General features: G+C 41.3%; 1 protein-coding gene across 2 annotated transcripts in view; it reads right to left on the minus strand.

The window, feature by feature from the left end:
• Positions 1 to 21,154, minus strand: part of tox3 (TOX high mobility group box family member 3) — a 39,309-nt gene that overhangs the window by 6,508 nt on the left and 11,647 nt on the right. Inside the window, exons 1-3 of one of the 2 annotated variants that reach the window (XM_023429596.2) lie at positions 14,970 to 15,127; positions 10,640 to 10,705; positions 3,279 to 3,530 (exon numbers count right to left, since the gene is read on the minus strand). In XM_023429596.2, the coding sequence (XP_023285364.1) occupies positions 3,279 to 3,530; positions 10,640 to 10,684 (297 nt within the window). In that variant the 5' untranslated portion in view covers positions 10,685 to 10,705; positions 14,970 to 15,127. Of the gene's footprint in view, positions 1 to 3,278; positions 3,531 to 10,639; positions 10,706 to 14,969; positions 15,128 to 21,154 lie in introns of those variants that run through there. The other variant, XM_023429595.2, reaches the window with a different exon arrangement.

A 21,154-nucleotide genomic window follows, 5' to 3' on the forward strand; every position in this document is an offset into this window, starting at 1 on the left:
CTCCCCTCCCCACACACCCTCAGACTGTGAGGCCAGGAGGTTCCCTCCCCTTGGTCCAGTACAACCGCTGACCCATACCCTGTCCGCCATTTCTCCTGATGCATTATGGGTATTTAAAACTTGTCCAACATGACATCATTTCATTTTGAGAGCTGCCTGAGAAAAGTAAATTACAGAATCAATCATGCAGAAGGTCAAGCTGAGACTTCATTACAAGTATTGCATGCCTGCATGAATATCTTTCATTTCTGACTGACCCAATATGTCACAATAGCTGTCTGTCGAGGTAGAAAAGAAAAAAGAAACGAAGCGAAAAAAAAAATCCACTCTCTTAAATTGATGTACAACTCATGTCAGTGCTTCTTGGCTTGGAAGGGAGATAAGAGGGAAGTGTAGAAAAACATGCTTTCTGCAACAGTGCTCACATTTTCCATTTGATTCAGGATATAGTGGTTTTTGACCAGTCAAAACCGAGGGTATTATACTCACTGGCAATCTCCACAATATCAAGGCATATCAAATCATGTGAACAACAAACTGCAAATGGCTTTTTCAGCCTCACTTTCATCTTGCATGATGCATGTGGTCCAAACACCATTTTGTGTTAGATATTAGCATATCTCTGAAGCTGTAAAGCTAATGACATGTGAAGCAGCCAGTTTGTAATGAAAAATATATAAATGCATCACCACATGGTGATAAACGTATTAAGACAGCAGCCCTCATAGCTCCTAAATATTGATTTTAACATGTAATACAACTAGTTGACTACTGTAGGTTTCGAATCCAATCATGGAGGACACAGAGCCCATTTCAGTACATGCTTACGTGTGTTGAGAAAAACCTAAAATGTGGCGAAGGCACCAGGTGTTTTTTGAAATAGAACCCAGAGACCCTTGCTGTGCAGGAGGGAGAAAATCGAGAAGAAATTGTGAATAAAGCAATACTGGCAGCTCTAACTCCAGTACTATTTGGCACTATTGAGACTCAATCACAGATCAGGAGGACACATGCTGGGAGACAAAAATGAGAGTCAGAAGCTTGTTAGGAGAGCAGATTAAATAAATAATGACTTCGGATTCAGGGCTTGCCAGGCAGCTGAGAAAATGTATTTCTCTTTGTAGAAGCTCGGCATCTGTGGCCAATTTGCAAGACATACGCTGAACGTTATGGGGACAGGAATTAGCAGAACACTTGGCAATGCAATGACATGGAAGAAGCTTTTGAAAAGAGCCCAGGTATATTCACTGGTTGGGTTTCTCATTAAGTTCTGATAAGAGACAGGCTTTCACACACACTAAATATTCTCCACCAGTAAGCTACTACAGAGAAAGAAAACCAAGACAAGTGTTTGGGAAATATGAGCATGGTGGCTTGATGAAAAATGTAATTGCAATAGTGCACGGTTTATTTGTTTGCCCCCGCAGCCATAACAAATAACACAGAATGTAATCATGTATATAAGGTTGTCATCCCTTTATCAGTGTGCTGACAAAATGACAAAACACCCCTCTCAGGGCCTCCGTAAATCATTGTCTCTGTATATAGAAGGCACTGCAAACAGCGCTGTTACTTATCTCATTTAAAAGTTGCGTTCTCTTTTCAAGACGCAGATAAAACCATAGATGAATAGAATTTCTATAGGCATTGTCACAAGACTTTTGGGGATCAATCCCATTTACAGAAAAAATGAAGGGCCACCACAAGCCTTCCTGCGGTACAATGTGCGATGACTGATAACGAGAGAGTGGTGTGCCGACGACAATGCCACGAGGCAAAGAGCAGAAACCCATATTCTCCCCTCAGTTTTTAATAGAGTCTCTGCACAATCAGAGACATGAGCCATGCAAATGGTGTTAAAGAGGAATAATGTTTGAGAATCAAATCTAATCCTCCAGCAAGTCGTGAGAACAGTCAGGAATGTAATTGTGTCAAGGTTCTGTTTCTTCCAGATGTAGAAAGCTTAACTGACCATGAAATGAAAATTCTTTAGGCAAAAGCCTTCTGGGGCTCACTTACTGTATGCAGCAGAGATATTTTAAAAGCTGCAATTATTTTACATGCCAGAAGCATGGAAGCAGGAAAAGGAGCTGTAAAATTTTATAGCCCCTTCCCATATGGAATGTAAATAAATATCTCTAATATCAGTGTGATTCAACAAATGTGTTACAGAGAAGGGGGAGAAGCAGGGGGTCTAAAACACATTTCATTTATTCACACAGTTATAATGATCATGGCACCTCTTTCTGTGCTTTGTGCTTCACAAAGCACATTCAGCATCAATATCATCATCTCTCCGCTCATGCCTTTGTCCTTTCATTTCTTTTTTTCCTAAATGAATCTTCCATTTCTGTAACAGGTCTGTAAGACAACTAGTCAGCCAGTGACATTTCCATTTTTCCTCCTCAATGCTTCTATGATTGTGGCATTTGAAAATGCCCCCCCCCCCCGAGACAACAATCTCACAATCTATAGCACATAACAGTATCAACATAAAGACAGTGATTACTTCGTCTACTGTTCCGTGTTTGGCCATCTGTGTCGGTGGAAAGGAGGATTAAGCTAAAAACATGTTTGTCAAGACCTCACTAGGAGGGTAATTCTCTACAACACAAAGCTGATCCTAAACTCCACACAAAGCATGTGTCTATTTCGAAGAACTCATGAGACAATGGACAGAAGCATGCATCAGCATTTACAGCAGAAAAAAAAGGCTTTGGGAGGCAACATGAATTAAATATGAGCATGTGAAACTGGCACTTTTGGGTCCCATTTTCACTGTCCTTCTGGGGCTGAATGCGCTTTGTATTCTAACACCTGTGATCTATTCACATCTGCTCACCTTACAGAGGGGGATCATCCAGTGCGCTGTGTGCTTTCAAAAAAAAAAATCCTCACAGTAAGTAACATAATATCATGACATTTACTCAATGTGATCATATACCTCCTGTGTTGTAAACAAGGCCAGATGCTGTGCCAGATGCACTGACAACAGGAGGCGTACAAAAACTGTGAAGGTGACATCGTGGTTCAGTAAAAGGGCTCATTTAAGGACTTTACGCCTCTGATATCAGGGGTCTCTAGTAGTACATACTTATAAATCATATCTTTTAGTTTGGTTATCACATCTGGAGCTGCAGCTACAAGTAGAACAGCTGCTGGAGCAGTGCTAGTGCAGGATTTTTGTGTGTTGACAAATGAGGATAACATTTCTCTAGTCGCAGAAAATAAATAGATTCCTTGATTTACTGGTGTTATAAATGCATAGCAGTGCTCACCACAGGTTGGCCGTTGTTGACAGACATCCCTTCCTGGTCCATCATGTTGCGTGAGATGGTAATAGAGGGCAGATCCAGGCTCTGAGGGGGGAACTGAGGGATTAATGGACCCCTGTGCGGACCTGGGGGCTCTGACATGGCTTGGAAATGTGAGTCCACTTCCGATAGACCCAGACCAGACTCCGTCTCAGGTGGAGGTGTAATGGGAGGAATCTCAAACTCCTCGTCACCCAAGCTGGGCGTATGAAAAGTCTGAAAAGACAGACGGAAAAGGAAAAGTCATCAAAACCGTACACACAACACATTCACTGAGGTGGGCCTTATCCAACACGCCGGAAGCACACCCTCAGGGAATAAATCAGACAACTTTGTTTAAGAGAGGGAGTGTTTTAGTGGAGTGGTAATACACTTGTCTGGAAGTGCACTAAGATGTAACATTTCCTAAACCTATTAAAGTCCACTTTGAGTAAAAAGAAGGAAAAAAGGCAAAAACGGAAGAAGACGTCAAAAGCAAAAATATCAAGCAGCAATCACGGGAGAGAGAGGATACATGATAAAAGCCCTTAATCTTGGGGATGGAAGATGTTGGGTTGAAGTGCAGTGAAAATACACGTCACAGGGAGATGGGTTTAAAGAACATTTTCAAAGATTATTACGCTTGGCCAGAAGTGTTTCTTTTTGTTCCCCTTGCCTGCACCCTTAAATCTGCTCATCAAACAGCCTAATCCTTCTGCCTTTCGAATTAAAGCTTTTGGTCACACTTAATTTGCTTATGTGCCTTCTTGGGAGATGGGACTGTTCACCTAACTTGGGTCTTGTTGTCATCTGTACATTGCATTAAGCTAGACTCTGGAAAGCCAGTATATTCATATCCTCACAATGACCACACTGCTGGTCCACATAAATGCGGCTGAACACAGGGCCAAACAGTGTGTTATCTGGGGCGCTGGGCTCGGCTGCTCCTGCTGTTTAAGTTACTCTTCAAAGCATGGGTCTCTCACTAGAAGTGATATGGGTTTAACTGCTAGCATGGCTCAGCGTACTGTTTGAAAACATAGTGGTATAGTGCTAAAATCATATTAAACTCCCAGCGCTGTTGGAAATCCTGCTGAAAATGAAACAAAAAGTGCTTCAGGTTGACCTCTAACACTAGGTCCTTGTCCTTGTGTATCTTTTAAAAAGACCTGCTTCTGGCGATCTCATCAGCAGTTTCTCTCTCTTAACAAAATTTGACAGCATTACGGCACATGTAACGCATCAGCATAGCCTGGCTTGTTTCATAGGAATCCAACACCTACCATAACAGAAGTGAAGTTCCACTAATCTCAAAGGAAACTGCACTCTGCATCAGAGCTAACCAGGCCTGTCTCTCCTGTCTTTGTCGGCTCTGTCTCTCTGTCTCCGGTAGGGGATGGAATAACAGAAGGGAGACAACGGAGGGAATATGCCAACACAGCCCTTGATTAGGGAGTATTAATGTTCCCCTTGCTTGCTTTAGCACACAGACACTTGAAACTAATTCATTGCCTAGTCAGGACAGCTGTCTTGACAAGCACTGATGAATTCCTGTGGCAGAGGCAGCTAATAGAGTTTTCATTCCCCCTTTTCTTCCTCTCTTCCTGCTCCCCACCACTGTTTCACTTTTCAGTGCTTGTTTCACAGCTAGAGAATCAGTTCTCCTTTCAGAAGGAGCTAAGGTCATATTCATCACCCCTGGCCTCTGGCTTGCAGGGTTCAGAATAAATCACACGCACCTTCAGTAGGAACCAATTTCTCTGAGTCCTCTGCTGTCATACTATGCTTCAACTACTCTAAAACCTCTGAAACTTAGTTCACAATAATGCCTGTTCAGCAGCATGTGTATAAAAAACACATCGTGTTTATAAAGTTAATAAAACAAAGCTGTCATGAGTCATGGCATGACAATTCAAGTACCACGTGGAGGGGATGAGAAATCATCCATCATCTCTGTCTTCATTCATCTTTTTCAACTTCTCCTGCGGAGCAGGGTCAATCTCCACACCAGCCCTGAGATCTATGATCCCAGCCTCATCTGTATCATATCATGTAGCAATCTGAAAACCCTGGCACACCATTATAACCTCTCTAACAGAAACGTATCAGACCTGTTTTGGTCTCCCCTTGTCCAGTGCAGTCAGATGCAAAGGCTGTGTTACCACATTTATCCGTACAAGCCCATGCAGGGATGCTTTTGAGGAGAAAAATACTCACTATGGATACTATTTGCTGATGTTAGTAGGTTTCCTGTGGTGTTACACCGTGTAAGGTAAATCAGAGCAAAACTATATAGGCCAGTGGATCCTATTGGCTGGTCCACCGTGGCCTGAATTACAGAGCCAACATAAAGTTTTGAGAAAAACATCAAAGAAGAAGTTTGACTGAGGTGAGCTCCACTGTTGTAGGAGAGAAGCACAAGCATGACTGTGACCTTTAAGTGAGACACAGACATGTACTTGGAGGAGAGGAATGCTAGTGTTTAGTGTCCCAAAACAGCATCGAAGTGGAGGACAGAGGAAGACAAATATTACAGTTGGAGAGCAAGATTGTACTTGTGTGCATCACCTCTCTTTGTTAATGATGATAAAAAATTAACATCTGCACCAGGGCACTGACAATGGAGACATGGTGTTTGTGTCTCATTTGGGAAGGGGGGGTGTATGGAAGATGTCAGCTGTCCGTGAAGAAAAAGGCCCTCTCCCCAGGGAAGGGGTGCCAGATTTTACTGGAACCCACAGAGTGTTACAGTGTTGCACACTGTCTGGTGTCATTTCACATAAAGCCAGTCTAATTCTGCACCAGGAGCAGCTTAGGGGGCTCTGATCGGAGATTAAGAGATGCACAATCCACTTTCTTCGCATCACCAGCCTGATTATCCATTTAAATTGTTCTGAAAGGCTCAGCAGAGCCAAGTGCCAGGCCAGATGCTGGCTTGGGATGTGCAGGCATGTACATGTTAAGGGGTGGGCAAGGTAAGGAACAACAGAGAGAAAGAGAGAAAGAGTAAGTGTGTATGCTTGTAAGAGAGAAGCCTGATGTACCCAGCATGAGCATCATGAGCAGGTGTGTGGGAAATCTCCAGTCCTCAGGGCTTATTGGAGGTGGTAAACCTGGAATACACAGTACTGTACTGCAAATTATTCTCAACAATCCCCATTCTGCCCAGCCAAATTTAAGTATGAGGTTATTTAGAAAAAATATTCTCATACTGTAAGTTGTCCGTTGAATTAAAAACTGCCTATAATGCCTTCCTTACACGATATAAGACTACAACTATGTGTAATGCTAACATGCTAAAATGTAGTAGGTAAAACAAAAAACAATAAGCATGTTCACCATCTTAACTTTCTGGAACATTCAGTTAGCACAGCTACAGTACAGCTGAGGCTGATGGGAATGTCATTAGTTTTGCAGATATATGGTGATAAACCAAAATATTGGACAAATTAAAAATTTGCCCTGATGTCCCTGTAGATGAAAAGTCACCAAAAATTATTTTAATCCGTCCTCGGGGGGTGATGAATGTGCACATCAAATTTAATATCATTATTGTTGAGACATTTCACTCAAAACCATAAATGTGAATCTCATGGTGGCAATAGAGGAAAAGTCAGGGGAGCATCATTAGTATTCATCCTCTGGGCACCATGAATATCTGTGCCAAAGTTCAGGTGAAGCCATCTAACAGTTGTTGAAATATTTCAGTCTGGACTATCGCTGTGTCGATTCTGTAACCGAGACCGAAACCAGGATATAAATGTGCACAATCTTGTGACGCAACACTGTAAGGTAAAATTGCCACCCCCCCACCCCCAAACCCACTGCCATCAAGGCAGGTGCAGCCTATTGAGCACTCAATACATTACTAATGAATCAAAACTCATTTTTCATTTCACAACTATAACACATGTAAATAATGAAATTACTTGTTATTGTATTTAAAATTTGGGCAGGGTCTATAAAGCTGTATATTTTGTAAATATTGCACATTATACTTAGTTTGTTGTCTTCAAAAACCAAAGACCAATCATGACTGAATGATCATGCCTGCAGTAAAAGTTAGGCTAGACTAATTAGCTCTAGATTTATCATAACCCTGAGATTGCAGATGCCCCGGGCACAGTCAATCAATCTGAACCAAGCCATGGATTTGGAGATTTGTTACACCTCTAGTCTGAACCAAAATGGTGGAGAAATTGAATGAATACAAGACATACCCCTCCCTGAATGCTGCTAGCGTGGATAAAAATGATCCATAACAGAACTTTACAAACAAAAAATCTTCACAATGTCTTGTGGTAAACAGTATGAGTTGGTTTATATAGAGTATATATATATATTGACTCTATATATAATAAATAGAACCTTACACCAATGTTCATAACAATAAAAACACACAGGGAGATGACTAGGGAATGTGTATCAATGACTTTTCCCTTCAGACGTTTTATCCCTTTGCTGCCATGATACTCTTTCAATATCAGGACAAAGAGCAAGAAAAAGCTTTTCAGGCAATACTCCCAGTCCTTCAATAAACGTAGTAATGCAATTCACAGATGCAATAACCAAGACTTGTTAAAGGCAGCAGTATGCAATTACTGCATAGAATAGGCCTCAGAATCAATAGAGGCAGGATTGAGGATCCAGTTTCAAATATCTAGACAGGCAGAGTGCAGCTACTCAAATGACAACATCAACCATGGCACCCCTAATCAACATTATTTCAAATTTGGATCATTTGTAGTCCATTTCTACATATTTATAGTTCATTACACGTCTCTAATTTGATTGGGAAAGTAAAGTGATACATCTGAGTGGAATACAATCTCAGTGTACAGTATCCTTTTCCCTGAGGGAAGCAGTCAAGCTTTCCCTGCTAGGATGTATGCTTTACCGGGCACACCAAGGTCATCTTATCTCATCCTCTAAGTGCATAAGGTAAATGATACACTGGCCATCAAAACAGCAAATACACGTCTGCTGTTCTGATGTAGAAGCATTCTGCCTCCAGCACAAACAACTTTTCAATATACAGTATGTGTTATGAGGAAAATAGTATCCAGATGAAAACAGGTTTATATTTAGTTTATATTTAGTTTTAAGGTATAAAGTATAAGAAAGCAAACTGTACTGTATATTAAAGTGAAACTATGTAACCCTTGAAAAAAGAAATGGCACATTCTTCCTTTTACAAATGAAAAATTAAATGGATAGGTAGTAAAACACAGCCTCAGTGAATTCAGCACTCTTGGGATGTTGCTGTTTCAGTCTCACTTGGCCTGGTACGACCAGTAGCTTGTGACCAGTAATGTTAGCTAATGTTAGCATACTTTAGATAAACACTGCTTAGATAAAGCTGTATAACAACTTGTAAACTACTTGTTTTACTGTTACACTTTGTTTTAGCATTCACCATTATCTCAGAACCCAGGAAGGTTCAGGAGGTGATGCTCACAAGTTTTTCATGTAAAACAACAGGTGGACTGATCAAAAAGGGCAACAAGGTTGTTGTCTGGTGTCATTGTTCACAACACAACATGGATGTTACAATACTATTTAGGGCAAACAGGAAGCATCATAGCTTGGTAGCTTCAGAAAATACATAAAGTCTGCATCTATTTATCCAGTAACCCTCTGGTTTTATTTGAAAAACAATAGCTAAACAAATGTGGTGGCATAAATATAACCTTGCTGTCAAACTTAGCTTTTCATCATGGAGTCGTCATAAAGAAGACTTCCTTTTCCATTGTGCCCTCAGCCCAAGGCAGACACATTAAGTAGATTACAATAGCATTAAAACTGTGATAGTATGAAACTTAGCAACTCAAAGAGGAAGTCACTTTAATTTTACTTTAGCTCAGGTTGCAACAAACAATACTTTGGACACTCTATTGCTTGAAAAGAAAAATCTATGCTTCGCTCTCTCTATCTCTCTCTCTCTCTCTCTCTCTCTCTAAGCACAATACCATCTGTGCTTTAACACTGGAAACAGTTGTTCCTTTTGATAAAATGCAAATGAGCTGGGCTGTTTTTATCAAGGAGTCCCACCCCCCATACGAGCCCATCCCCCCTTTCCCTGACTGCCACAGTGGGCCCTCACAGCTGGGGGCTGAATGCTCTCCAAGCAGCTTGTGTCGGCGTGGTCCCCGCTGCAGTGGGCCTCAGCAGCCCGTGGATACAGAGGATGCGTCCACTCAGTGCAAATGCGGGGGAAAATTAAACTTCTTCCGTAACACCCTGTGGCTTTGTGAGGCGGCCACTTTATGAACATGAGGTCACACGCTCCAAACACTTCTGAGCTTGAATGTCACTGTTGCATCCCAACTGCACGACTGGCATGAATGAAAACAATAAGGTTAACAATGACATCTATGGCAGTATTTCGAAGCTGTGCAGTGATGCTTTGTTGTGGGTTTTGAAACCAGATTAATCTCCTCTGCTAAACTGGATGAGATTGGCCCGTTTGAACCACAAAGGATGATGGGTATTTTTGGTGCACTTGTCTCTAATGACAGGGCAGCGGAGTGGGTGGAGGGGAAATAAAACAGGTAAATTTAGCACACTGTTAGGACTACTATGGCTCAGAAAGATGCTTATTTACCCCCAGAGTACAACTGGGAAGAACAACTATTCCCTTCTTACTTCTAATACAGCAGTACAATGCGTGAGTGAGTGATGAGTTATTACAGCAGCTCCACAGCCAAAGATTGTTGGTGACATTTCACTTTTTGTAAGTGCCAGCAGATAGAGTGGCTCATAGAGTGGGCTCCTTCATTATGTCTTTGAAAGGAAGGAAGAAAACAGGTGTTTATATCCTCAGCTTCCTGAGATATCACTTTATCTTGGAGAGTGCAGTTGTGGCAGTCAGATTATATCAGCATCAGCTCTCAGAAGTTACTATGAGACAATATAGGGTGGGCCTATAGCTCATCTTTTTGTAAGCTTAGAGTTTTGTGTGGGTCTCCCAACAGGCATTTAAGCAGGCAGCATTTCAGGTAATAAAAATAATGTTGCCTGTGAAAAAATGGAAAAATTCAAGTTGCAGTCCAATTACGGATGATTTAGAGGGCTTTACTGTATAAAACATAGGGATTCTGCTTCATGATATCGGTTTATACTTTGCCCATCTACATTTACTTAAATTGTGAATCACCAAGAAATATTAATAGAAGAGCAATAACATTTATACACATGAAAAATGTATTTATGTACTACCAAGTAACAAAATGAGAAATAAACTTTTATGGCACTGTACGTAGCTTAGTTTATATTGGAAAGCATTAGCTCAATTCCCCATGTTCAAATGTGGAATATTAGTGTGGAAAAAATAAAACTATACTCACATCACCAGCAGCCAGCAGCGCCCCGTTCGCCTCTGCCATGTTCATGTAGTTGTTGTTATTCTGGAACTGCAAATGACAACAAAACAAAACACACAATCAGCCCACTAGTGTCCAGATAACAACCAATGTAACATGAGCCTCCCCCCTTTCATAATGGACACCTGTCACTCAAACAGACTGTCACACTTGGCTCTGGATGTTTACACACAGGTTAACCCCTTTCTCTGCGTGCTTGGGCGCATTCTGCCACTCTGCCATTATTGTGACATGACAAGAGGCGTGTGAGAGGCCCAGGCTGATTCGAACCAGGGTAATGAGAATCTGGTCTGGCTATTCAGCTCTTATGGGATGGCAATTAAGTATATGTTTGCATCACAAAGCCAAGTATCAAGATGCAGTGGCAGGTTATTAACTTCAAATAACCTATGGGAGAGGTGTGATACTGAGGGGAAATAAGGAGGTGGAGGGTGTTTTTAATATGGGTGGAGCTGTGTTTAACAATTAATTTTGCTTTATTTACATTTATCTATCCTTATGGAGAATCTGATTTGAACAAAGACATTTTTTGGGTCCGTTCAATAAACATTTAACTGTTAATATTAGAGTAGATGTGAGAGTAATAACTGCAAAAAGCAAAGCCAGTAGTGAGAGCCAAACTGTAAAGACACATTAGTGTTTAAGACAGTTGATAAGCTATTAAAACCCTATACTTTAGTAGGAAATAACATGTTTTCACAACATCCCCCCACTTCCCTCACCCCCCCCAACCCACACATAGCCTGCTGGCAAAATGGCAGCCACTTCCTTTCTTTGGAGGCACAACCATGCTGACAGGTAGGAACAATGGGACATAGAATGAAGAATTATGGGCTAGCAGCTGGGCCCAGGAGCACAATGCACCTCTCTGTGAGTGAGGAGTGCAAAACCCAGCCTACACGGCTCAGAGGAGAAAGAATCACAGCGCGTTTGCGTCTTCATGAGGTTCCACTGAGAACACTCTTCCTATTCCCAACAAAGCTCTGCAGTAATCTCTTTTGTGTGTTTATTACAAAGTCACTCTCTTAAAACATTATGAGTGATGAGGAACTCCAATAGACAGAGTGAAAAAAATGGCCTCTTATCTGAGCAGAAGCCAAACAATGGTGGAAACAAATTAAGATCAGAGCGAACTGAGAAGTGCATTAATATATTTTCTAGCCCTCTGTGTTTTTTTTCTTTTCTCCTTTTCTTCTGAGTGGTTAGTATGTGAATGTAATTACCGAAAGAGCTGCTGCTAATCAACTGCGAATGGTATCCATTAATTAGTCTATGCCCTGGAGAGAGAGTGGAGAATCAGCAGCAATGTTAACAGTGTTACGCACCAGTGAGAAGGGCAGCCACAAGCTCTGCTAGCAGTTGCTGAAGCAGGTGGTTTGAGCTGTCTAGGCCTCTGGTGCTGTCTTACCTGGAGCTGCCCCACTAAACTATATCTGACTCAAGCGCTGGGGTTTACATGTTTGCACAAATGCACACGTGAACGTATAAAGACACATAAACGCAGACTCACAGGCCTCAAGTGAGAAACATCTGTCAATAGCTGGTCCTCCTTCGCTTCCCAGCTGTGTGTAACTTTGAGACATGACATGGCTGGGTTACGTCAGCCACTCGGATGGTAATTAACCTTATGCTGGGCTTATCTCGGAAGTGTTACTCCGTCCCCCCTCTTCTTTTAGATAACAAATTGAAGTCTCAGAGATATCCCTCTCTATTCAAGCACTAGGAACATTGTTCTGATTGTGGGGGGAGATAGGGCTTCATGCAGTGCGGTCTCTGTTTCTTCTATCCCTGTGTCTCTCTGGATGTGAATAAGATTTTAAAGAGAGCAGACAATTGCCCTTCATTGTAAATAGTTCCTTGATCATCTGGGAAAACCCCAGAGGAATACAGACAGATTTGTAATCTTCTAATATAGATGCTTGTTTACTCTCCTGCCTCTTGCATGGAGGGGAAAAGTGAGAAAGGTTTCTGTAGCTCTGTGTCAGGTTCCGTGCAAACTTCTTGCCGGCATTAATAGTCACACATTTTAAATTCAATTACTGGCCATGTTACACATCACTGGTTAATGTGGATGACACCTTCACAAGCATGTAAGTGTTAATAAATCAGCGAGCAATGTGTATTAAAACAAACACCACACTGAGAGGTATGGTTGAATTACATACTGTAAGCACGGACACTGATCCGAATCACATTAGCTGCATTAGAGAAAACACAATCAAGTTAAGTCCAAGTACTAATTAGTAGTGTGAAGCTCCCTGGGCTCTGTCTCAGTGAGTCGTGCTTTATTGTGTTTCCAGGGCCCTTTAAGAGCAGTTCCAAATCTCCTCTGAGATCTGTGACTAACATCCCAAGAAATGTCCCTAGCCACTGGTATCAATCTTCTCCATTAAAAGCTGTACCATGTTGCGGTGCAGCCGGGGCTGGAGGCCTCGGCGGACGACCAGAGCAGGGAGTGGAGATTGTTATTGTTATTCCCAAGTCATTTTTTGGGGGTGAAGGCAGTCGGCGTTCATGTTCACGGCAGTGCCGATTGAGTCAAATGCCAGATGAAATTAAGTGTGATTGGAGGGACCACGCAGCTGACGGTAAGGAATCGCGCTAAAATGGGTCAGTGCAAACAATGAAGGCTCTGTAATTAAAATGATGTGACGAGCTAGACAAGAGCTGCAGCAGCTATGTGAGGGGCAAAACAAGTGTGTGTGTGTGTGTGTGTGTGTGTGTGTGTGTGTGTGTGTGTGTGTGTGTGTGTGTGGAGAAGCATTTTGGATACAAAGATGTAACAAAAATGAAAAGTTGGGGAAATCTGAGGAGTGAGAATCACTTGATTTATGCAGGATAAATGCTTGTGACACACAATAAATTGTCCTTAACTGTCTTGTAAAGCACTATAGCAACAGCTCAGTAGTTGTGACGTTACATGCATTCATGCAACCAGCATCTCACTTCTTCACACCAAAAATCAGTCATGTACTTCTAGAAGGGAACCACAGGGAAGCCATTGAAAAGGGTGCTTTAAATAGCTTTAGGGGGCTTTTATTAACAGAGTGAATTCACAGTTAAAGGTGCTCTGTAATATGAGTTGCACTAAGAGCTAGGCATGGCTACATGGCAGAGCAAACACTGGGCACTCAGTGTTTTTATTTCTCCTTCTGCACCACCAGCACATTTCTTCAATAAGTGTTTAACAGGAGAGAATTAAGAGCTTACATGGACCCTGATCCTGATGTGAAAAGACTCCACTGTCTGCATGATCGCAGTCAGACAGAAAACCAAGCAACCTTGCAGTGAATGGATCAATATGAATTTCTGTATGTTGTTCTGTAAATGCATAGTACTTCCTATATTTTCATTCTAAATCAAGATAATACATGAAAGATATTCTTATAATCAAAATTTAAACAACAAACATCAGAATACATACTGCCCATTTTTTATTTTTCTGACTGAAGCAGATGTAATTTTGATGCTTGACCCCGCCCCCCCCCCCTTTTTTAAATCCCAGTGCAGGAATATTTGTATGAAAGAATGTCCTGTGGGAAATAAGGTGTTTTACAGCTATTATAGCAAACAAAATTATTTCAACCTCAGGGCGAACACAATATTGCACCAACATGACCCCATCTCACCCCCAGTATGATGGAGTAACCACACAGATCCTATCAGTAAACATGAACTTGTGGACAACCAAGATCCACAGAATACATGCCTGAAGAGCGTCTGATAGCACCGCTGCCATCTCTGCATGCATACAAATGAAAAACATGCACTAGTTTATTCCTTTTTCATCTGAACATTGAATACTGCTTTGTCAATGGTCATCAAATAGTTATTAAATTAAAAGAACAACTGGGAAAGATGAATGATGACATAAATTTACTACGAGAAAAATCAACGAATCAAAGAGATTTTTTAATGCTTTTCAAACTAGCCTGTTCTTTGGTGTTACAGCACAATCAAAAAGTCACAATACCAGTGCTGTCGGTCAGCAGGTTACCAAATTGGACACATTCTTTCTCCCCACCAAAAGCCACCAAACTAATTCAATCAAGCACCCGGGCTTTTCCAGAAACATATCAACTGCTGACAAGCGATTTTACAGTTCAGCTTGAGCTCAGTAATCACAGCCTACCATGTGTTCTCTGGAACATGACACTTGTGCTAATATGGTCTCCAGTGGTCTCCATAAAAGACGGCAAAAACACCACAGTTAAATCTCAACCTCCAATCCTGAGAAACCCACAGTAATTTGCTATGTATTATTTTATGCGATTTCCTTTAAGGCTCGGCCTACCGCCAGGTTAGAGCTGCTCTCTTAGCGAAGGAGAGTGGAGACTCAAAAGAGCAGCTCTGTTTCCTTTCCTGCGATCCTGGTCGGGTCCTGTTGAAGCCTCTGGAAAAGTTATCTTCTGATTCACAAGGTCCTCCTCACCAAGTATATGCTCATTTACAACCCAATTCAGCATAAACACTCTGCAGCTGCCTCTCTGGTGATCACAAGGCCTATTCACGCCCAGCAGGCTGCTGCGCATGCAGCGCAGAGCTGACATATATAGATATATTCCCTCCTATGTGTGCAGCAGTCAATTTGTAAAGCGACTCCACAACACAGCATGTCCACACAGTCGGCTCACAAGCTGTGTTCTGATCTGCAGGCCGAATCGATTGGTAATTCAGTTTAAAGCTAAAATCATTACTCCCCCAGCCCAGCACTGTCTTCCGCCATTAGGGCTGCTAGTCCTCAACTATATAAGGTAGCATTGAGGGGAAGTTCATTGTAAGCATCTTACTCTTCCTTTGCCTCTCAGTGTGAGTACCTTAACAGACGCACAGAGCATCCAGCATGAGTAAAAGTCCAAGTCTTATCTGGGATCTGAATCAAGCTGATGACAGTTTTGTTCAGGCTGTGTGTGGATTTATCTCCTCTCTCACACCACACTGACCACTGTGGTCTGAACTGTTGTCATCACAGCTTGCTCTGCTTTAGTAAACGCAAACTTCAAGGAACAGTTTAAACCCTTGTGGACCGTGCATCCTGTGTTCCACATGTATGAGGTTCTGGTTGAAATTTGGACCTTTAACTTTTGGAAGATGTCATCACTAACGTCTCTAAAATGTAAGAGCTAGACTTTATAGATGGAGGTTGTCATGAGCAAAACCAAAAGCAGAGCCTCTGTTCTTCAAATTACACTACATGGTGCAGGGACATTACAATTCTGTCATGGGGCATGAAACTAAGTTTGCATATCCAACCAAAATGACAAGCTTAACTATCAAAATAAAGGAAAAACTTTGAGCGATATCACAGCTCAGCAAATATGCATTATGTTTTTTCAAGCTTCCCAGTCATTATGGCGGTGTTGACAGACAGTAAAAGGCGAGTTATAGTTGGTGCATTCAGCATATTCCTTGGGACTAAATTTATATTCAGCACAGACTTGGTGTATAAGGGTGATAACATAGAGATGCAAACAGACTAGGGTGAGATAGTATTTGTAAGATCTTTGCCTTTCTGTTAAAGAACTTGGAGCTGAGTTTATTGCATTAGTTCATACATTAGTTCAGGCAGAAAAGCTGTGAATCACATGATGTACATTTTTTACAACACTCTTTCCCTCATGTTTGACGGCACCGTGGCCAAAGTGACTTTTGGGATCTTATCAAGAAATATCACTCTGTCACAGTGGCACCAGATGAAAGTCTGGACAAACTTTTGTGGAAATCCATCCAATATTTGTTAAGGTTATTCAGTCTGGACCAAAGTGGTGCACAGGCCGACAGACCAACACTGCCACGCCACTAGCATGGCTAAAAATAAGAAGACTTTTATTTTAAAATCGTAATTTCCCTCATTTCTTTAATAATGTTAACACTTAAAAATTCTTTGTCAACAAGTTTTATGTGTAAATGTTGATTTAAGAGCCAACATAGCGACAATACACTAACACATTAACACCATAATTTTGCAGCACAGCCAGTTCCAATGCCAGCATGTTATACAATGGATCTAAAATACACTGAGGTTCACCATAGCTACTGTTTTCTCTAAGGCTAAGACTTGCAAATGCTGCCAAAACAAAGATAGTCTCAGCATTTGTCATAATGGACCCATAGCCTGAGCCCAGTAGTCTCAATACTATGCAGGTCAACATCCAACATCCCGTTTTTTTCTTTTTTCTAGCTGTTGAGTCTGCTCTGTGCTCTCAAGAGCAAATCCTAAAAGAAAGCGCGAGCTAAATGGGGTGCCATCTTTGATCTGGCGGGGTGCAAAGCCATTGGCCCATAGCCACAAAGGGGCTTAGATGATGGAGAGAGCCTCAGAAACATGGTGTAGCTTTCTCACAATGGCTGCTGTTGCATGGACACACAGCTCTTGAGGAAGCAACATGAGAAAGGCTTGGCTTGGTGGTGTTGTCTTGCTCTTACTGCTAAGCCATGTCTCAAGGCTGTTTACTCTCGGCAGCTTTGAAGCAACTCCAACTCAAGATGGTATCAGAGGTGTGGATTTGAACCAAGCTTACTCTGCTCTGTTTGTCACTCTTCTACTTCAGAGCAGGAGGCTGCTCTGGGGTTAAGGAAGCTAATAACTAAAAATTACATGGTTAAATGTCACACAGAAGAAAAGCAGCTTTCTGTCACTGGAAATGGGTTTGTTTTTGGTGGCGCAAATGGTGATGTTTGTGCTCCTTCTCTCGGTTTGTCGTGTGGCTATGAGCTCTCGGACTTGGATTCACATAAAGCTCTATTGAAAGCTGCTGGGAGTGGAGTCCTCTCTTATTGCTTTAGCAGCACAGATGCATTTTTCTATTCCCTGTGTGCCGTTACTGGCTAATACACTCATTATAACCAGCTTTGGGAATGTGCACAGTCAAGAGCTTTTAGTGATGGACTCAACACAGTCCTTCATTTCTTATTGAGTAATGGCAGAAAAGGAAGATATTTGATTTAGTGAATAAAAACAATACATTATTTGGTGCATTTACAGTGCAGGTACAGAAGCCCAAAGTATTGAGAGCAACCACATCAAGATTTTCAGTCCAGTGAAGCCTTAATCTAAAGTATCACATTGTTTTGATAATATCGGATACTAATAACCATTATTAGAAACATATAGTCTGCAAAATGAAATGTACTCTTTCTAGGGGCTGTGGCATTTGAAAAAAAAAAGTGCAATTATTAAAACACTTAAGAAATCTTTACACTAAACCTGCAACAGTTTTTGTAGCATTGTGTGCAGCCATTCATTTGCCATTTCAGTCCAGTAATAGATTTTAAAACCTTCCTGTGTACTGTGATAATAACTTTCCAAGTTGGTGTGCAACCTGTGTCTTTTCTGTTATTCTAACCATAAGTCCACAGTAAGCACAAACCGACCAGTTGTTCAATCTCTATAAATCTGAAAAACACAAACTGCTGAGCGGTGACTCATATATCAGTCTATTATATACTACAGGGCTGACTGTATTAAACAAATGGCTAGGCCTGCAGCTGGAAAAGAGAGGCAATATAGAGAGAGCAGAGGTTATTGTCTAATTTAAATCTTGGCTGCTTTCCCAGAGCTGTACCACATTCCAATTTGTGGCTGTGTTGCTTGGCGCTGCTGACAGAGGTCCGGCTGCAAATACTCTCGGGCTCCTCTCCAGAAATGTGTCTCCAAACTGACAATCAACAAGTTGGCAGAGATTAACGGAATGACTGGGGCAAATTAGGTAAAATAATGAAAATGCACAGATATGGATGTTGCGCTTTGTGCCATCTCTGCACGTGCCGTTTTTTTTTTTATCGCCCACTGCAGTGGCAATAATGTATCTATAATCATTATGACTTGATGTGCAACAACACAGACCCATCAAGAAAGCCAGTGCATTGCTTCTGTACCGTCTTTGAGTTCCATAATGAAATAGCAGCTGGAAAAGACATCTGTGAAAACATAGTAGTTACAGAATGGTTGAGCAGGCTCTTAGAAGCAATTAGCTATTTCAAGCATTTTCTCTTTGGCATACTATTGTCCATTCATCTGCTAGATTGACAGCACACCAGGACATCATTAGCAAACCTGACAGCTGTTGAGTCGCAGACATTGTTTTTCTTGTGACAGCAACCATCAGGCTAAGTGCTTCACTAATGTTTTTAACAGTAGTTAAACTCGAAATGTCACTTTAACATTTCCTACTTCAAAAGCACCGAGAGATTAAGATACCAGCTTTGAATAATTACAAACACTAAGCTTCAACTTTGATTCCATATCATTGCACTGACATTTAAAGAGATTCGGAACAAAGACGCACTACACATCTTTTAGTCATAATGTAAAAATGATTCCTTTCGGCTGTTTAAAACGACAGGTGGGAGATCAAAGGCACACAGAAACTTGGAGGTCTGCCGTGTATAGAGGAGGTGCTTTCAAAAGAACAAGGTAAGTTAGCAAAGTGTTCACATGAGAGAAAAAAAAACAGTAAAACGCTCTATTTAAAAATCTTTTCTGTTGATGACACTTGTCAGTGTGTGGCCAATCTCCCTATTGATCAGGCAAACTGGTGAAAATCCATTTGCCTTACAAATCTTGCGCCTGTGCAGTGTATGTGCAGTATAAACACACTGCAGTTAAAAAGTAGCCTATGTACACACTGCAGTTAAAAAGCAAATGACTGTTAATCCAAATAATTTGTAAAAATGTACAGACACGACGGTTTGTCATGTCCTGTAGATATAGTTTTGACATGTTCCTCCAACATCCCCTTTCATGCTCATGAAAGAGTGCACAAGCAAATAATCCTGAACCTGTCTCTTTTTACAATTTAAAATAAATGTATATGTTGTATTTGTACGACCCTCCTTTACAGCTGTATTGATTTCCTCCTTTGACCACAGCTCCCTCTGAACACTTTTATCCCATTTCTCTACTGCAGGCAGCTAAAAAAAGGAGTCACTGACATTTTCTGTATTTGAGCCTTGACCTCTATTTTAGGATCATGCTGTGAGTTTCTCCACTAAAATAAATGAGAGCAGGGCACAGTCTGCTCTGCACTCACACCTTCCTGTGCACATGTTCTCTCATCACTTTTCATTTGTCTTCATTAGGCTCATTCTTGACCCGTTTCTCCAAATTCTCCGCCAGTATATACGGTCTGCACAGAGCATCCGGACATGCAATATTGTAACTCAAATCTCCTGGTATCCTTGTTGTTTATATGCAAAGGTGATTAACACCTAATGAAAATAACTTGTAACTAACGCAAGCAAACATGTTATAGCCTAAAATACATGTAAAAGGGTTTCCCATGTCAGTCAGGTGCAGTCAGTCAAATAACCCTGAAAGACAAACGTCACTAATCCAATTAATCAATATATAAACAAAAGCCTGTAATGACAAAAATCGGTGATTTCAACAGGGGGCGCCCTGCTGTAAAAGCTGACTGCAGCTTTAATTTGCAGTGAGAAACAGAATTCCCACTGTCAACTTGTCATCAGCTAATTTACCTGGAGCCAGAGGGGGAGATTCACTGGACACATAGGGAGAGTTAATCTCTTCATTCATCTTCGCTAAAGAGATCGACCCAATTAGCTCAGCACATTGACTGACAGCCCTTGTTTTTGCTTTTCTCCCTCGACTTTTTCCCCCCTCTTCTTAAATCAGGAGTTATGCAGTTTATGCTGGCTCCAGCTAAAGGGCCTCTAAAATTATTTGAGGGTACTGTACAATAGTGAAATAATCATGATGTCTTTATTCAAATCTGTCGAGTCTGAAATATTCCACTGCAATTTGCTGTGACTGATTAGCCAGTGGAAGGGTTGCTTGGGGATAGCTCTCCAGAGCTCTGTAATTGAGCGGATTTGACTTGGGAGAGGTTTTTTCTGCTGATAACTACACACATTCCCTTTTTAATGTACTTTTCTTTTTTTAGCCTCTACTAAGAGCCAGTGCACATCAGAATTATGATGGTTGCAGAAACAGCAGTATGTAGTATGTAGGACAGTTTATATTACAATCGCTGTCCCTAGAAAATGGGATTCCACATCGTCTTTCATCTGATGATTTACCACAATATCTCTGGCTGTAGCCCAGAGACCAGTCAGTGTTGGCTGGCCTGGTCACTGCAGGACTGTCAGATCTAGAAACTCAAAGATCAGGGACAACAGCCCCGAGGACTGCCACCATAGCCTCTGACATCGAACAATACACACAACATAGAGAATGTTGATGCAAATGTCTTTGTGCCATTACTAATTTTTTAGTACAGGATATGAAGTCTTAAAAATGCTAAATAAGCACTTTGTAAAATATTACATGAATTTCATCATTTGGCATCTTTTTGATCTCAGTGGTGAGGAGAGTTATTTTGCCAGTCAAAGCAGGGCTTTTGCTGGAACAGCTGTGCTCAGTCTGGTATGACCAGCAGCTTGGTGTGGTTAATGTGAACTAATGTTAGCAAGGTTAAGACAGATATTGTTGAGTGACATTTCACATTTACTACTCTT

Source organism: Seriola lalandi, unplaced genomic scaffold (assembly GCF_002814215.2).
Source record: "Seriola lalandi dorsalis isolate HSWRI2012SDOR001 ecotype SW California unplaced genomic scaffold, Sedor1 jcf7180002054898, whole genome shotgun sequence".
In the NCBI taxonomy this organism is placed as follows: Eukaryota; Metazoa; Chordata; class Actinopteri; order Carangiformes; family Carangidae; genus Seriola; species Seriola lalandi.